Genomic DNA, 16148 nt, shown 5'->3' on the forward strand with positions numbered 1-16148 from the left:
GTAAATTTTATCGGAGAAGTTACGAAGCTTTGGTTTTACTTCGAAGCGATAAAAAGCAAGTCTTAACCGGTAAATTGGAATTGCTCGTCGAGTAACAAAGTACACGCAACCGCCCTTTTTAATAGAGAAGTTATTCCGGATTTCCCGAGTGTAAATTTTCAAACAAACGTAGCAACGGTGCACTCGATTCTGTAAACACTCGATCGAAATTTCATCTTCTTCGCAAATGTTTTTCGACTCGCTCAGATTTATTGAATTTATCGTCTCGTAAGAGTCAATTACCGACAACATTGTACTCGAGTATACAAGTACTTCCATTTGTCATTAAGACAACAAGGAAAATAATTTCTACGGCGCATGATCGCGAACAAAAATTATCGATCTTCAAACGGTAAAACGTAACGTTCTGCCTCAATTTTTTGCAAAATTTTTTTCACTGCCGTTCGCGCGATATCGAAAAACATTTTTGTTTGCATCTGTTTACGTGGAAATCCTTTTTACCGCGTTGTTATCGAAGCGATGGTTCTTTAGAGCGAGTTTAAAAATTAATTAACGACAGATTGTTCGTTTCATCGTTACGTGACGTTAATTTTAAGACGTGTAAAATTTTTACGCGCGAGATAAACGGGCAGGTGGTAATAATAAGAAAATTTCAAGGAAAATACGATATTTCTAAAGAAGAATATTTTTCGAGATTTCTTTAGCGGTATTCGCAAAGTAGCACCTCGCCAAGAGGCGGTCTTGGCGTGTTCGGTGTTAATAGGAAAAAACAGGTGAATACAGGTTATTCGAAATGAATACCTTTTACTGGTACGCAGGTGCAGCAATCGCGGAACCTCTTACGCGCTAATCTAACGCTGGGCAGCTTTAAGTTAGACATCGCGACCGTATGGGCACAACCAGGTACAATATTTCCATCGTCCGAAAAGAACGTTAAAATCTAGTTTTCGATCATCAACAACTGTCTCTTATTTTCTGTCTCGTCCGTGGCGAGAAACAAGCAACGCGAACGAATATTTGGAAATATCACGGTACACGTTGTTCCGTTTTTATCGAAGATAAAAATATTTGTATATGTTGGTATTCGAAGGTAATGGTTCGAATTTCACGATGCAACAATACGACGTAATACAAACGTTACCGGCATTTATCATCGTCCATGCTTTTTTCGCGTAGCAGCAACTTTTTTCGTCTTCGCTTGCAACGGAATCGATCGATCCGATCGTTGTACAAAATTGTGCATCTATTGAGAAGCTACTTGTACACCTTCGATTAAACGAAACCGTTGAACTTATTTCTGTGAGAAAATCGATCGAGGAAAAATTGGAAACTCGCAAAGCTGCTAAAGTAGCCAGGTGAAAACTTACAGAGAGGAAATTAATCGATAAAATACGTAAAAACTTGCTACGAAGGAACGTAACGAACTACTTGTACTTTCACGTTTTGCTTCTCATTCGTATCTCGTACCGTTTCAACGCATGCATTTTACAACCTTCTTTTATGTACGCATATCGCTTAGTGTACCCGGGTCATGCCGCTTCTGTCGCACGGAACGATATTTCTTACAGTTAAATATAGTAATAGCAATTACGCATTGGCCGAGCAAAAAGCAGATACTCTTTAATCCCCTTTTCTACAGAATTTGTTCCGAGAAAGTTACGTTACATTTTTAATATTAAAAGATACAAGGAGCGTAGACGGACTATGTTGGATATCGTCAACGCTTTCTTTCCAATTGTAGCCGTATAAATACATAGCTGCGTATTCGAAACCAATGAAATACTAAATATACCGTTCTACGTTTGATCGACTAATTACATCGTTGACGCAATATCGATCGCAACGTGTTCTCTGTCGCTTCGACGATTCGTTTCGGTTTTCGACGCGAGTTATTCGTTGAAATTGTCGAACGATACGGAGATGCATCGGAAGCGGATGACTGCCGAGAGTTGTATATTTTCTTACACGTTCATGTATCATACCATCGAACGGTGTTTCACGATCGTTCGTAAAACGCTCCTTCGCTTCGACTTTCTCGTTTCTTTGTGTTATTTATCACGAGGCGTTGCCCACGTAACACGTCGTTCGGTCTATAGATCACCAGTTTTACCACAAATGGGCGCTGTTGACGGACCCGGACGACGTCGCCGGAGGTCCAAAGGGCTATTTAAAGTGCGACATAAGCGTGATCGGGAAAGGCGACACCGTGAAAATACCTCCGAAGAGCGAAAAAGACGAGGACGACATCGAGGGGAATCTGTTGCTTCCGGATGGCGTGCCTATCGAGAGACAAAGGGCGAAGTTTATCGTAAAAGTGTACAGAGCCGATGGTCTACCGAAGATGAACAGCAGCATCATGGCGAACGTGAAGAAGGCCTTCACCGGCGAAGTCAAGGATCTCGTCGATCCTTACGTTCAAGTGTCCTTCGCTGGATTGACCGTAAGATCGATCAAATTTCTCGAAAATATCGACAACATTTCGGGTCATTTGCAGTCCGTAAAGTATTGGGTTGTTCTACGAGTCTTTCGGTCTTTCCGACGTTCCAGAATCGACTTTCTTTACATTTCGTCCAAACAGGCTTCCACCAGGTATAATTTATAGAATACTTCGATCCGGACTCTCTCGAGACCAGTATCCGATCTCGCGCAAAGTTTTATCGTTTTTTATCCCGCATTTTAAAATTCAATGTTTATTTATTTGTCTTTACTCCAGTTCGATAAACATCGCGGATGCGTCGTTATTTTGCTTGTTCGTTTAGTCGTTAGACGATGGTGAATTCTTAAATCTAATCGTGTCTCGTTCGCGATACGAAACGTATTAAGCACCGTGTCTACGGATATGAAAATTGCAGCTCTGCTACGTTTTACGACACATAATGTTGCATCAACGCGAGTGGTACTGGTACATTGAAACTTGTAGACGTCGAATACGGTTTTCTAAATTTCGATCAGGAAGTTTCGATTTGAAAAATGTTCCAAGGTGTAAAACTTGCCACGCTGTACATTCTTGTAAGTATTTTATACCACATCGCTGTCGCGTTATTGCGAACGACTAATAGTGGATTTCATACGCGAATCGAACTCGTAAACGACACTGGGTAGAACTTGTACCTGTTCCTGTTCCAAGAGTTGGACCCGCTCGATTCAAAACGGTAACATGGTCGTGCACGCGACGGGATGCGAGAGGTGTTGTTTATTTTGAATTATTAAACGAAGACGAGACCCTCGCTGAAAGTTTACACCGAGCTATCCTTGTCCAACGTCCAGCTTGAGCAAAACGCGAGAGTCGAGGGCGTGTTTAAAAAAAAAAAACTTTCGAAAAAATTAACAATCGTAGAGATAAACTTTTACCTCGTTCTTCTTGCTCTTTGGACGTATATAGATCCAAATGATTATCGCTTATTTAGATGCTTACAGCAGGTTTCGGGTGGTCGACTGTATTTAAATAAAGGATACTTTCGAAAAAAGATTCAAGAATACATTAATTTGCAATTTAATCGAAAGCCGAGAAACCGTTTTAAAATATCTTTACGCGTATCTTTGTCCGTTTTGAAACGCACGAAAGACGAAAGGATTTACGGGAGAACCTAATATTTTCGCAAAATTATTAACCGTAGATTTTAATATTCGTATTCGCTACCATTTTCGAACGTGTAAAAGAAAGAAAACTGTTATTCGTCTCTCACGCAATTCAGGGTAAGACGAGCGTTAAGAGGCACAGTTACGCGCCGGTTTGGAACGAACAGATCGTTTTCACGGAAATGTTTCCACCCCTCTGTCAAAGGATTAAAATTCAGCTATGCGACAACGACCCGGTTCACGCCACCGTGATCGGTACGCATTTCGTCGATCTGAAACAAATCAGCAACGACGGCGAAAGGGGGTTTCTGCCCACGTTCGGCCCTGCGTTTATTCACTTCTACGGAAGCATAAGGGATTACAGCCTCATAGACGAACACTCGACGTTGAACACGGGACTGGGAGAAGGAATCTCCTACAGAGCAAGGTCTCTATTTCTTCCAACGTTGTCTCGTACACTCGGTACTTTCAAATCTCTCGAATCGATACGTTTTTCTTTAAAAAAAAAAAAATAGCTTCTTCGCTAAATTAGCAGCCCACGCGAATTTCGGTAAATAAAGCAAAACGTTCGTTGTGCGTCATTGTATGACGAAATTCAGTCGCTTCGTTCGACACTCCGATGTAACGTTCGATGGCGCAACTACGCTGTTTTAATTGTAAATTAATTCAACGGAGTCGCAATAATCGATGGAGTCGAGATACGTACGTATATGGGTACGTTGCTATGTATCTGGATGAAAGTTTCGAGAAACGAATAAAAGATCCGTTACTCGTTCGATAAAAATTAATATCTAAAATCTAGTCTATTTTAGAATTATCTCTGGTCCTCGTCGTTGCGAGAACCAAGCTTGAATTTTGTTACAGTACGCGAAAGATCGAAACGCGAACGACGAACGAACGTATTTCGGATCGTGACGCGAACGTGATCGATGAAGGTTTCGAGCGTATCGTTAATTTTTAACAAAGACGAAACGATTATACGAGTATTGTATCGTGAAACGATACGCTAAACAATTCAGACGTTCACGGGTAGGTCAGAGCGTTTCCAAGTTGAATATTTAAACTGGAAGCTTTTCGAAAATTTCAAAACGCGACTAGGTCACGTTTTTCGGGAAACAACGTAGAATATCGATCTCTGGGAAAATCGATAAGGGCGTTCGAGTGGCGTGCTTGTAAGCGCAGACCGTGAACGCGTTAAAGTTTAATCTCGACGTCGTAGCGCGTAATTACGATGCGATGTAACGATTCGCGAAATTGTCGAGCAGACGAACCGAGCGAAACGTTGCTTAACGATTTCTCGCGTTCTAGATTATTGATAGCAATTAGGACGGAAATAAGCGATAACGTCGAGATGGCTCCGTCGGAGGTCGAAGTCGAACCCACTGTCCTCGTTAACGAATCCGCTTACGCGAGGAACGAAGAGTTTTTCCTTTTCGCAACGATAATGGACGCCACGATGATCGACAAGAAGCTCGGGGACAAACCCATGTATTTCGAAATATCGATAGGAAACGCAGGCAACGCTTTGGACGGCCATAACGAGAGCTCAAAGGTAAGCTCCGTGCATCGACCTATTAATTTTTCGATATCGCGCTACTCTGCGCCTCGAAGAGGTTGAATTACACGTTATCGATAAAAAAAAGAAAAGGATGCTTTAACGAAGCGAAATCGAAGCTAAAGAGCTTGCTGAAAATTCAACGTTCCCGCGTATTTGGTCGCGTTTTACCTCGTTGCGTGTAAAACAATTCTGTTGTTTAACAATTCTGGATCGTTGACAAATTTGTGATAACTTTTGTAACGGATTCGGTGAAATATCACGTGCGCGTACGAAGTATTATTTTTGGGTAATTCAGTGGAATGGAAGATTTGAACAGCGATTGAAAGCTCGTTCGTTTGGATTGCTCGTTATTAGATGTGCGAGGTAGGGCCGAAGAGCGGGACAAGTGGAGAGCAAGAGGAGTTGCTAGAAGTGTTGAGCGGATCCTGGCAGAGTACTACTCCAGCCAGCAAACCGATGACGCACGACAAGATTTATTATTTTTTGCCTTATTGGGACGACAAGCCGTGCCTTCACGTTCGAAGCATTTGGCCGGATTACAGGCGTAGGATGTACAACAGTAATATAATTAGTAAAATCGCCGATAAGCTGGTAAGTCGAAAACAATGGGAGAAGGGGATCGATATCGAGGCAATGTTCGCTCGAGCGCAACTTAACATCGTATTGTTTTCGACTTTGGTTTAGGAAGAAGGATTGTCGGAGACACAAATACACTCGGAGGATTCTTCGAGCGAGAAAACTTTAAAATCGACGCTCGAGGAATTGAGCAGCAATTGCAATCGATACGTTAGCATCAGCAAGTCGAGTCTGACCGGGCCAGGGGTTGGGAAAACAAAGCTCGACAAGGAGAGAACGAAACTCTGTCAAAGAGAATTGGAAAATGTAGGAATCATGGCCAGAAACCTCAAAGCGGTGGTCACCAAAAGCAGCTTCAAGGAAAGACTGAGGACCGCCCAGGGTTACTTGCAAAAGTTGAAGCTTCTCGTCGAAGATGTGAGTATCACGATCCACGTGTTTCGCGAACAAAGAATATAGAACGGTGGCAAGTATCTTTTTCCCTAATTTCAGCCTCAAGATTCTTTACCGGATGTTTTCATTTGGGTGATAAGCGCTGGACGACGCGTGGCTTATCAAAGGATACCGGGAAGAGATTTAATTTATTCGATCGTTGACGAAGAATGTGGCAAATACTGTGGGAAAGTGCAAACAATGTTTCTCAAAGTATGTTCTGCGTAAAATCAACCGATTTACCGGTCGGGCATCGGTGTCCGTTTGTTTGATCAACGTTTATCGAGAAATCGTGAACAAAAATTGAAATTTCTACAAACGATTGTTCAAATAACGTAGCTCCGTTGCGTACAGAGTATACGCTTTGTCTTGGATCAATGAAATATCGCGTAGTAAAATAATCGTAAGGTAGTTTTGCATTCAACGCAATGAATCGATAGCTTCCAGGAAAGAAAAAGTTCGGACCTTCCGGCTGGGCGATACAAACCAAGTTGCAAATTTACATGTGGCTGGGGATCTTGAAGCACAAGAAATACTTTATCCAAGGCTTACCGAAGGGATACGAACTCAGCCACGAATTGAAGAACATCGAGAGGCCGCGCGCTTTACCACCAACCATTATACATTACGTTAACAAACACGTGCGTAACCGATGTTCAAAGATATTTGCAATTGTAGCCAGGTCGGTGCACACGATACGGTATACCTTAAATTCTTCCGTAGTATAATATTTTATAGTATGTACGAGGGGTAATACGATTTCGTTGGTAGACACTCGGTAATAGATTTGCGTTACGTTCGCGCGATAAGAAAGGAAAGTTACTTCGCTAGAAAACTTCGATGTATACCTCGCTTAACGAAACTTTGCAATAATTATTGAGCAGAAATTCCAGCTGAGAGCGCACATGTATCAAGCCCGATCTTTGATCGGCAGCGATGCGTCCGGTCTTTCGGATCCATTCGCGAGAGTAATCTGCGGCGAATTTTGCAAATCCACTCAAGTGATCGACGAAACTTTGAGTCCCACGTGGGACGAACTGCTCCTCTTCGACGACATCTTGATCTACGGCACCGACGAAGAAATCAAGAAGGATCCACCGTCGATCGTCATCGAAATTTTCGATCAAGATAAAGTGGTACGTGAGGGTTACGAGTTTTCTTTTAAAAATTTCACGTCCTTTTTCGTTTTCGTTTTTATCGCGATACAATTGTCCATTAAACGCAAAGAAAAACCCCGACGGAGACGCTGCTATCGAGTTTCTTACGTTTCTCTGATTCTCTTTTTACAGAGTCATTTTGTAACTACGGACATAAAACTGCATGAGGGCTCTGCTTTAACAGTTTGTATACAACATACGACATTGATATAGATATCAAATAACACGATTTACCACACGTCACAACACTCGACCCCTGTAGATATATATACGCACAACAAAACACGCACTTCACTCTCCGCTTATAAAGAATTCGCCGTTAATCGAGCGCAGTTTAAGAATATTTCTTAAACGTTTCGAGCCTGGTTCGAGTTCCTCTTCGCTACAGAAGTACCGATCTATAAAATATAATATAATACTACCGAGAACGCGTAAAAACGTAAAATCGCACGACCAACCGTTTAATAAATATTCTTAAGCCGTGCTCGTTTCGACTACAATCGTATCGATAGATCGTAACGTGTACACTAATATTAGCTAATGTCTACATCACGTCTGCGATATTAGAGAAATCGTTTGAACGTAAATCGGCGAGCAATAATAATAATAATAAGAAGAAGAAGAAGAATAATAATAATAACAATTTTCGAAGAAATAAAACTCTCGATGTTGGTTGAAAGAAATGTTTCCCCTGTTGCGTATACAATTCGGCTTGCTCGTAAAAATAGGGACTATGGTTCCGTGGAGATCGGTTGAGATCGCGTGACGTTCCAGGGCAAGTCGGAGTATATAGGGCGAGCGGTCGCGAGACCTCACGTGAAACTCGCCTCGGAATCTTACACTCCGCCCGAATTTCCTCCCTCTTTGGAATGGTACGACGTGACCAGAGGCGCCGCGAGAGCGGGCGAGCTTCTTGCCGTTTTCGAATTACTCGAGTATCCTTCGACGAGAGATTACGGCTTTCCGACGCTGCCAGACCCAAAGGAGAGAGCGGCACAGGCTCACGCTGTCGCTCAGGATCAAGGACCTATTCTTCCGGTTCCCGTGGGCATTCGACCGACTCTCTCCAAATATCGGTGAGACACTCGATATTCTCGAGAACGTTCCCCGAATCCGTCCATAAGATAATACCATTTTCTGTTCGTCTCGTCCGAGTTTATTTATTTACGAATAAATAAAACCGATTGCGTAATCCCGGACGCGTTTCGTTTTCTATCGCAGAATCGAAGTCCTGTTCTGGGGTTTGAGAGATTTAAAAAGGATACATCTGTTGACCGTGGACAAGCCACGGGTGGACGTCGAGTGCGCTGGCCACATCCTTTACTCTTCGGTAATCGCAAATGCGAAGAAGAATCCGAATTTCAATACGCCGATCAAGTTTTTGGAACTGGAGCTACCGGAACAGGAACTTTATCGACCACCCTTGACGATCAGAGCAGTCGATTGCAGAAGCTTCGGTCGATACACCCTCGTTGGCACGCACACGATCAATTCGATTCACAAGTACATGTACTGTCCGCAAACCAAGAGAGCAAAGGACGCCGAGGACCGGAAAAAGAATCTGTATCAGCTGCAACAATACGCGGGTAGGTCGATCTGTGAAAACATTTGAAACGAATCGAAACTCGGGAAGCTTATAAAATTCTCCTCGACGTAGGTTTCGATGCATCCAAGACGAAATATCAGCAGACATCTTTACCAGAGTCTTTGGCCGATCTCGAGTTCAATTGCGGAGATACGATCGTTAGCTTGGGTTTGGAGCCAGGTTGGACGACCAAGAAGGACAAAACGGAACAGAACATACGGAAGAAGCAAAGCTTGGTTTGCGATGGAAGCACAGGTGAGACCATTATTTTAACGAACGAAATAGGAAAGGAAACGGGTAACTCCGTCTCGACTCGACTCGACTCGACTCTCTCAGGGGACTTCGGTGCCTTCGAGGACGAGGACGGCTGTCAGGATTGGTGGACAAAGTATTTCGCCTCGGTCGAAGCGACCATAGAAGAGAACAAAGAACTCCGTAAAGAGAAATCGATATTTCAAGCACAGTCGAACGGTACGGTCCCGATGTACTTGGACGAAACTTACAATCAAAATCAGGGAAACGTCTCGGGGGAGAAGAGTCCCGGCGTGACGGCTAAGAAACTCTTTGGTCTAAAATCGACCGCGAACGCGGCAAAATTCGTCTCGAAGCTCAGCCCCAGGCAAACTTATCAAAAATTTCCGAAAACGGCGCTCTTGAAGATTTATCCGAACGAGCTAGAGGCTCAGCCGGAATTCGAACAGTTTAAAGAATGGTTGCACACGTTCGAGTTGTATCGGGGGAAGAAAACGGGCGACGAGCCCGAGGACGAGTCCAGAATCGTCGGGAGCTTCAAAGGCGCGTTGAAGGTTTACAAGTGGCCCCTACCCAAAGATCTGATCGATCACACGATCATGGGTTTCGATCCGCAGTACGGTTTCTTCCAAGGTGTACCTTCGAACGAACCAATTCACGTGCTGGTGCGAGTTTACATCGTCAAGGCTAATGACCTCCACCCCTGCGATTTAAACGGCAAGGCGGATCCGTACGTCGTCCTCCATCTGGGGGGCAAGAGGATCAGCGACAAGGAGAATTACGTCTCGAAACAGCTCAATCCCGTTTTCGGCAAGTACGTATCGACGAAATTTCAATACGCGATCGCCAGAGACACCATTCGGGCAACAAAATTTCACGCGTTTTACTTGCAAGGTGTTTCGAAATAGAGGCAACCTTCCCGCAAGATTCGTTGCTGACCATCCAGGTACTGGACTGGGACTTGGTGGGCGCCGACGACATGATCGGTGAAACGAAGATCGATTTGGAGAATCGATTCTATAGCAGGCATCGTGCCACTTGCGGTCTCGCCAATAGATACGACGAGTAAGTTTTTCCTTCGATATCGTTCGCGGTTGCACGAAAACTCGCTAAAACTTTCGCCCGAATAAAATCACTTCGAAGAAGCGAAAACCACTTTGAGTTATTGCAGTCAGTTATCGTAATTCCAGCCCGAATTCTATAAATACAATGTATCGCGGGGAGAAAAAAATATCCCGATTAAAGGAAATCTTCCGTCGAGGAATTTTGCAAAGGTCGATAAAAATTCTTAAGTAATAATTTCAAAACGAATTGCACAGCTCTACGTATGCACCTTTACGAAAGAAACCAGAGAAAAGAAAAGAAAAATTGTCAAATCGAGTAGATAGAGTTTACGGTGGTAGGTACAGGACTATGTGTGATAATCTACGAGGCAATTTTGTATTTCAGATCCGGTTACAATAAATGGAGGGACTCGATGAAACCGACTCAAATATTGTCGAAACTTTGCAAAGAGGGAAAGATCGATGGCCCGGTGTATTCGCACGGGCGAGTGACAATCGGTAGAAAGACGTTTTCTCTATCGAACGAAGAAATGGAATATTACGTTCATTCGAAAGGCAAGCGCAACTCGCATTCGTTGAGGGGTCTTCTACTCTAGAACGCTATTGATAACAGTTGTTGTCAACACTATTGATAAAATAGTTTCACGAAAAATATCATTAAAGTTGGACACCGCAACGCACGATTATTTTATATTGGTATTTTATAAACGTACATTATGCACCTACTGTGATACAATTTTTTATTGAAATTCAATGATTAGTTTAATCATCGCATCTTTTGCTAAATACGATTGAGTTGAACCGACGATTAAACGAACAAACACGCAGAAAGAAGAATCCATTTTTTTGAACCGTTGGAGTGGAAGAGCCCTTTAAGCGAACAAACTGAATTTTCATTTTTCACGCCTTCGCATATGGTTCGTTTGACGTATTATCGCTTACTTAGGCATAGAAGAACACCTCGCGTTGGCAGTTCTTCATCAATGGCACGCTTTTCCGAGAATTGGTTGCACCTTGGTTCCCGAGCACGTGGAAGCACGTCCTCTTTACAATCCTGAAAAGCCAGGGATCGAACAGGGGAAACTGGAATTGTGGGTAGACATGTTTCCCATGGATATGCCTTCGCCGGGACCATCTATCGATATTTCGCCAAGGAAACCGAAATGTTACGAGCTCAGGATTATCATTTGGAACACGGACGACGTCGTTTTGGAAGACGATGCTTTCTTCACCGGCGAGAAGATGAGCGATATTTACGTCAAAGGGTATCGTTGCTTTCGTTTACGTGCACGAAATAAAATAACGCGGTTGAAAATTCGCTGTACAGCGTAATACGATGCAATTCTTTTCGTAATATCTGATAACAACTTGGTAAAGAAGTTCAATGATCTATAATTCAAGGTCGTTCAAGATCAACGATGGTCGTTCGTAAATGAAATTGATCGTACGATCTTCGGAAAAACAATACGAAATACAATACGCGACATTATCCTAAAAATAATACTATATCGTATAAAAAAAATTACAAGGTAGTCTAGAATGCAAGTATCTTCGCTGTAAAATTCGTCTCTAGTGAAACCATACAACACTGTAGGGAACACTTTTTTTTTTAAATACTGAAAGTAGAGGAAATATTACGATCTCTTTGTACAATATAGATACACGTTACCTGTTTCGATAGATGGCTGAAGGGGCCGGAAGATTGCCAATCCACGGATATTCATTATCGGTCTCTAACCGGAGAAGGGAATTTCAATTGGCGTTTCATATTTCCATTCGATTATCTCGTAGCCGAGGAGAAGATCGTCATCAATAGAAAGGAGAGCCTTTTCAGCTGGGACGAGACCGAATGCAAGATTCCAGCTCGCTTGGAATTACAAGTACGTAATGCAGATATTGGGGAGAAACCAACAGTTTCCGATTTTATTCGAATCTTCGATGCTTCCGCGGCATCATTTTTTTACAGGTATGGGATGCAGATCATTTCTCAGCCGACGATTTCTTAGGCGCTATTACTCTCGACTTGAACCGGTTCCCCCGTGGTGCAAAAAATAGCAAGCTTTGCACTTTGAGTATGTTAAAAACAGACGGATCCGTGCCAATGGTAAACATTTTCAAACAAAAACGAATAAAAGGCTGGTGGCCGTTCTACGTAAAGAAAGAGAACGAAGATGTGGAATTAACGGTAAATTTCAATATATTTTTTACATTCGAGTTCGTGTAAGCACATTATCGTTGTTCATGGAAAATTTTCATCACTTTGCACTGCAAATATTCGCCAGGGCAAAGTGGAGGCCGAAATTCATTTGTTAACCAAAGAGGAGGCTGAGAAAAACCCTGCCGGTTTCGGTAGAAACGAACCCGATCTTCTCGACAAACCAAAGTAAGTGCACTGATCAATAATAGAATATTAAATAATACGAAGAACGCTAATTATACAATGTGTTTAATAACTGTACTAAACTATAGATAAATATATACATACGTTATTTTTATTATCAAAGTTGAAATTATATCACTCGATTAGTAATCCATACGTTAATCAATTATTATTGTTTGTATTTACTCGTTTTCAAAAATGAATACCTTTGCATTTAATCCAAGTATAACGAACTAAATATTAAATTACTTTCCGTAAATAACATTGTTTGCAATCAGTTTTGTTTCTTCTTTCAGTCGGCCCGATGCATCTTTCATGTGGTTCTTAAATCCTCTAAAGTCCATTAAATATATTGTGTGGCACAACTACAAATGGGCAATTTTGAAAGCTTTCGTAACCATCGGAATAATAATACTAGTATTATTGTTCTTTTACGCTATACCTGGCTATTCTGTTAAAAAATTATTAGGAGCTTAAATGTACGACTTCTATGTTTCAGTCGTACATAGTTATATTATTTGGAATATGAAATACGATATTTCGACGAGGGACGAAAATTGAATATAACTGCGTTACTGTTTAATCTTCGTGCATATAACGTCAAACGTTTCAAAAATACTTTCCTTACTTATTCGGTATTATTAAATTCATATCAAGGATTACATCGCTATCATACATTGTAAGTATAATACATTATATACATAATATAGAAACATAATGTATTATATTATACAGAACAATAAAAATAAATTATTTTTCGAACATCTAATATTCATCCATTTCGCGCTGCGTCTCGTCGAATAAATTCCATAGGCTTTAAAATTTTAATCTAATAAATAGTACTTTAGACGATGGCTCAAATATTTTTTTCTTTTCTAAGCTACTTTTAATAGAGGAATAAAAAGTGTTTCAGCTTTAGATAACTGTCATCCTTATTAAATTATTGCTGTATAGTGGACCAACAATATGGTAGTAAAAATCGAAATGTATATAAATAGTGGTACAATGCATTGTTAAGAGTCATTGACGTATAAAATTTTCATCACATTTCGTTACTAAATACTATACTCTACTTCGTTGTAAGTAGGTAGTTTAATGTAAATAATATGTAATTAGGAATTAATAAAAATACGAACATGTAACAAATAAACGACTAATTTTTTCATAAATCTGAAGACAATACATCAAACTTATTAATCACGTCCGGTATCTTTGAATCTTCGCTAGACGTATTCGTAGAGTCATCCGATTCTTCTTCCTTTGAATGCATTTGAGTCTCTGAATTTTCATCTGTATCTTCTTCATCTTTAGACGAATCATACTCTTTTTTTTCGTTACGAAAATCTTCTGTTTTATTTCTAGCTTGAATCCATCTTACAAATTCAACTTCCGGATGATCTTCCCATCCTTCTACAAATTATAAATTGTTGTCTATTTATTATAAATTGTAAACAAGTAGCTTTAGAATATTACCTTCGTTAACAACCCAATCTAGTGGATAAACGTATATACAAATTTTACCCTCGAGTGCCATTCTCAACAACGAATTAGCTGCTCTGTGTGTATCGGGTCTACCGGTCCGTGCAGTTACAAAATTTCGTTTAATAGCCCAAGCTTCGCAAATTTCCATAGCCGACCATGCATCCGTTCTATCTTGGCACTCAATTTTTAGTAAGTCTGGTAAATTTATTCTTTGGGCTAGAAATTTAATTGTCGAATATGGTTCTCTAACTTGAGCTATTGGAAAGGAACCCATTAAAATTTGTAGTTCTTTTGGAACTGTCGAAGGAAATACCAATCCTGGACAATCGCAGAGACAAACAGTTTTGGTAAGAAAAATTGTTTGAAAATGTTTGGTATGTCCAGGTGTGCGCGATATGCTTACAACTTTCTTCCCTGTAATATATATATAAAAATTTGATGTTTAAATATTTATGTACTATTTTGTCTCTGAACTTTGAACCCTTAATATTATTATTATAATATTCACCCATGTAATATACCCACCCATATAATGTATCACATATATTATAATATAATATTTACCCATTAACGCATTCATCAAGGATGACTTTCCAACATTTGGACTTCCGATACAACCAATAGTCAACACTCCATTTTTATATCGTTCATGCTCGAAATAACTTGTATCTTCTTTACTGATGGTAACACTGTCTTTATGATCAATATCGTCTAGATTAAATTCCGTTTGCATTTCGTCCTGAATTTTATTTTGCCAAGAAGTCAAATCCACTTTATCTCCTACAATTTCTTTACAAGCATCTAATAGTTTTTGGGCTCCCTCTGCTGCCATTATTAATTTTCCCTTTTTACGTCTTCTTTTTATTCCTTTTGTTTCACTCATATTACCGTGTAAATTATAAGTAGGATACGACGTGAACAATAAAATGTGTATTTTAGGGTATGTAGTACGAAAATATTCTTTCCATGCTACTACCAAGCCTGGAGAAGCTAAATCAACTTTGTTTAATACTAAAATCATGTCTTTCTTTAGCTCATATATTATATGATCGTATAGATAAGGAGGAAACATTAAAACAGTGTATCTGATATCAACAATAATTAATAAAATATCGGACATTTCTAGCACTCTCCACAACTGTCTCCAAGTTTCTAAATTTAATTCAAAGTAGCTGATAGTGCTTAAGTTTCTCATACCCTTCAGATATTCCTAAAGGTGACAAGTTATTAGCTGATCCTGAAGCTATACAAGAATAAACTTAAATTAAAATTACTTACGGTAAAGTACTTTTGCTCTCTTAATTCTAACTGTTCTTTCGACATATTATAATCCCATGATGGTCTTTTGGGCATATCAATTTCTGGTGGAAAATATTCATCTGCAACTTCTTGTTCTTCGTAAGATAAACGTGTGATAGAGTCATTAGCTTGTTCCCTTCGTTTCATTAGTTCCTCCTTACTTTCTTGGAAGAATTGCAAAGCATATCTGCTGTTGGAAGAATTATCATCTTTCGGTTGCTTGTTGATTTTTTGTATACTACTATGTGCATCAACATCGATAGTGTTTGAACTTTTTCCAGCACCTTTGCTATGACTTCCAGCTATAGATTATAATATAAAATCAATTACTATAAACACTTAGTACAGAAAATATGTTATTCATCACTACATCATACATACTCAACAAAGTTGGATTTTGTCGTTGCTTTTTAACTTGCAATTGTTGTTTCTTTGCTTTGCCACTAAACGGTTTCTTCCTTGTTCCTTGTGGCATTTTGCCGTCTATCTCAACTTTGATTCTTTAATCAAATTATTCGTTCACAGAATAACAACCGCAAATAACTTCAATGCTCACAACTGTATAATTGTACACCACAAACTACACACGGTAATATGTGATTGTTGACAAAGAACACGATCTCAGCGCCATTCGTGAATAGACCACTGAAATAAAGTATGATTCCTGAAGTGAAGGAAAAGTTATAGCTGGATCTTGCACGCGCAGGCGCTTGGCGGCTTATGTAACTACATGCTGTAGAAGTATACATTATATTCCAGTATTTTAATTTCTGTTATGCATTCT

General features: G+C 40.3%; 2 protein-coding genes across 10 annotated transcripts in view; one reads left to right on the top strand and one right to left on the bottom strand.

Moving 5' to 3' along the window:
• The window catches only part of LOC143152916 (otoferlin), a 30998-nt gene extending 17246 nt beyond the window's left edge, over positions 1-13752 (top strand). For 2 of the 8 annotated variants that reach the window (XM_076323529.1, XM_076323530.1), the window contains exons 8-27: positions 819-903; positions 2097-2440; positions 3696-4006; positions 4888-5131; positions 5492-5728; positions 5822-6130; positions 6206-6358; positions 6586-6786; positions 7030-7281; positions 7435-7485; positions 8077-8378; positions 8524-8888; positions 8960-9953; positions 10034-10204; positions 10589-10758; positions 11150-11468; positions 11885-12083; positions 12170-12388; positions 12486-12586; positions 12880-13752. In XM_076323529.1, the coding sequence (XP_076179644.1) occupies positions 819-903; positions 2097-2440; positions 3696-4006; positions 4888-5131; positions 5492-5728; positions 5822-6130; positions 6206-6358; positions 6586-6786; positions 7030-7281; positions 7435-7485; positions 8077-8378; positions 8524-8888; positions 8960-9953; positions 10034-10204; positions 10589-10758; positions 11150-11468; positions 11885-12083; positions 12170-12388; positions 12486-12586; positions 12880-13060 (5208 nt within the window). In that variant the 3' untranslated portion in view covers positions 13061-13752. The remainder of the gene's footprint in view (positions 1-818; positions 904-2096; positions 2441-3695; positions 4007-4887; positions 5132-5491; positions 5729-5821; positions 6131-6205; positions 6359-6585; positions 6787-7029; positions 7282-7434; positions 7486-8076; positions 8379-8523; positions 8889-8959; positions 9954-10033; positions 10205-10588; positions 10759-11149; positions 11469-11884; positions 12084-12169; positions 12389-12485; positions 12587-12879) is intronic. The other 6 variants (XM_076323534.1, XM_076323535.1, XM_076323533.1 and 3 more) reach the window with 5 other exon arrangements.
• On the bottom strand, positions 12633-16020 carry Ns4 (Nucleostemin 4). Of its 2 annotated transcripts, none has more exons than XM_076323538.1 (5): positions 15746-16020; positions 15344-15666; positions 14630-15275; positions 14105-14479; positions 12633-13993 (listed from the first exon to the last, which is right to left on the bottom strand). In XM_076323538.1, exons 1-5 carry the CDS (start codon positions 15837-15839, stop codon positions 13746-13748), a joined length of 1686 nt encoding a protein of 561 aa, XP_076179653.1. In that variant the 5' UTR covers positions 15840-16020; the 3' UTR covers positions 12633-13745. The 2 variants fall into 2 exon arrangements, with proteins under 2 accessions (XP_076179653.1, XP_076179652.1); XM_076323537.1 differs by having other exon boundaries at positions 14057-14479.
• Positions 16021-16148: the final 128 nt, after the last annotated feature.

Source organism: Ptiloglossa arizonensis, chromosome 11 (assembly GCF_051014685.1).
Source record: "Ptiloglossa arizonensis isolate GNS036 chromosome 11, iyPtiAriz1_principal, whole genome shotgun sequence".
In the NCBI taxonomy this organism is placed as follows: Eukaryota; Metazoa; Arthropoda; class Insecta; order Hymenoptera; family Colletidae; genus Ptiloglossa; species Ptiloglossa arizonensis.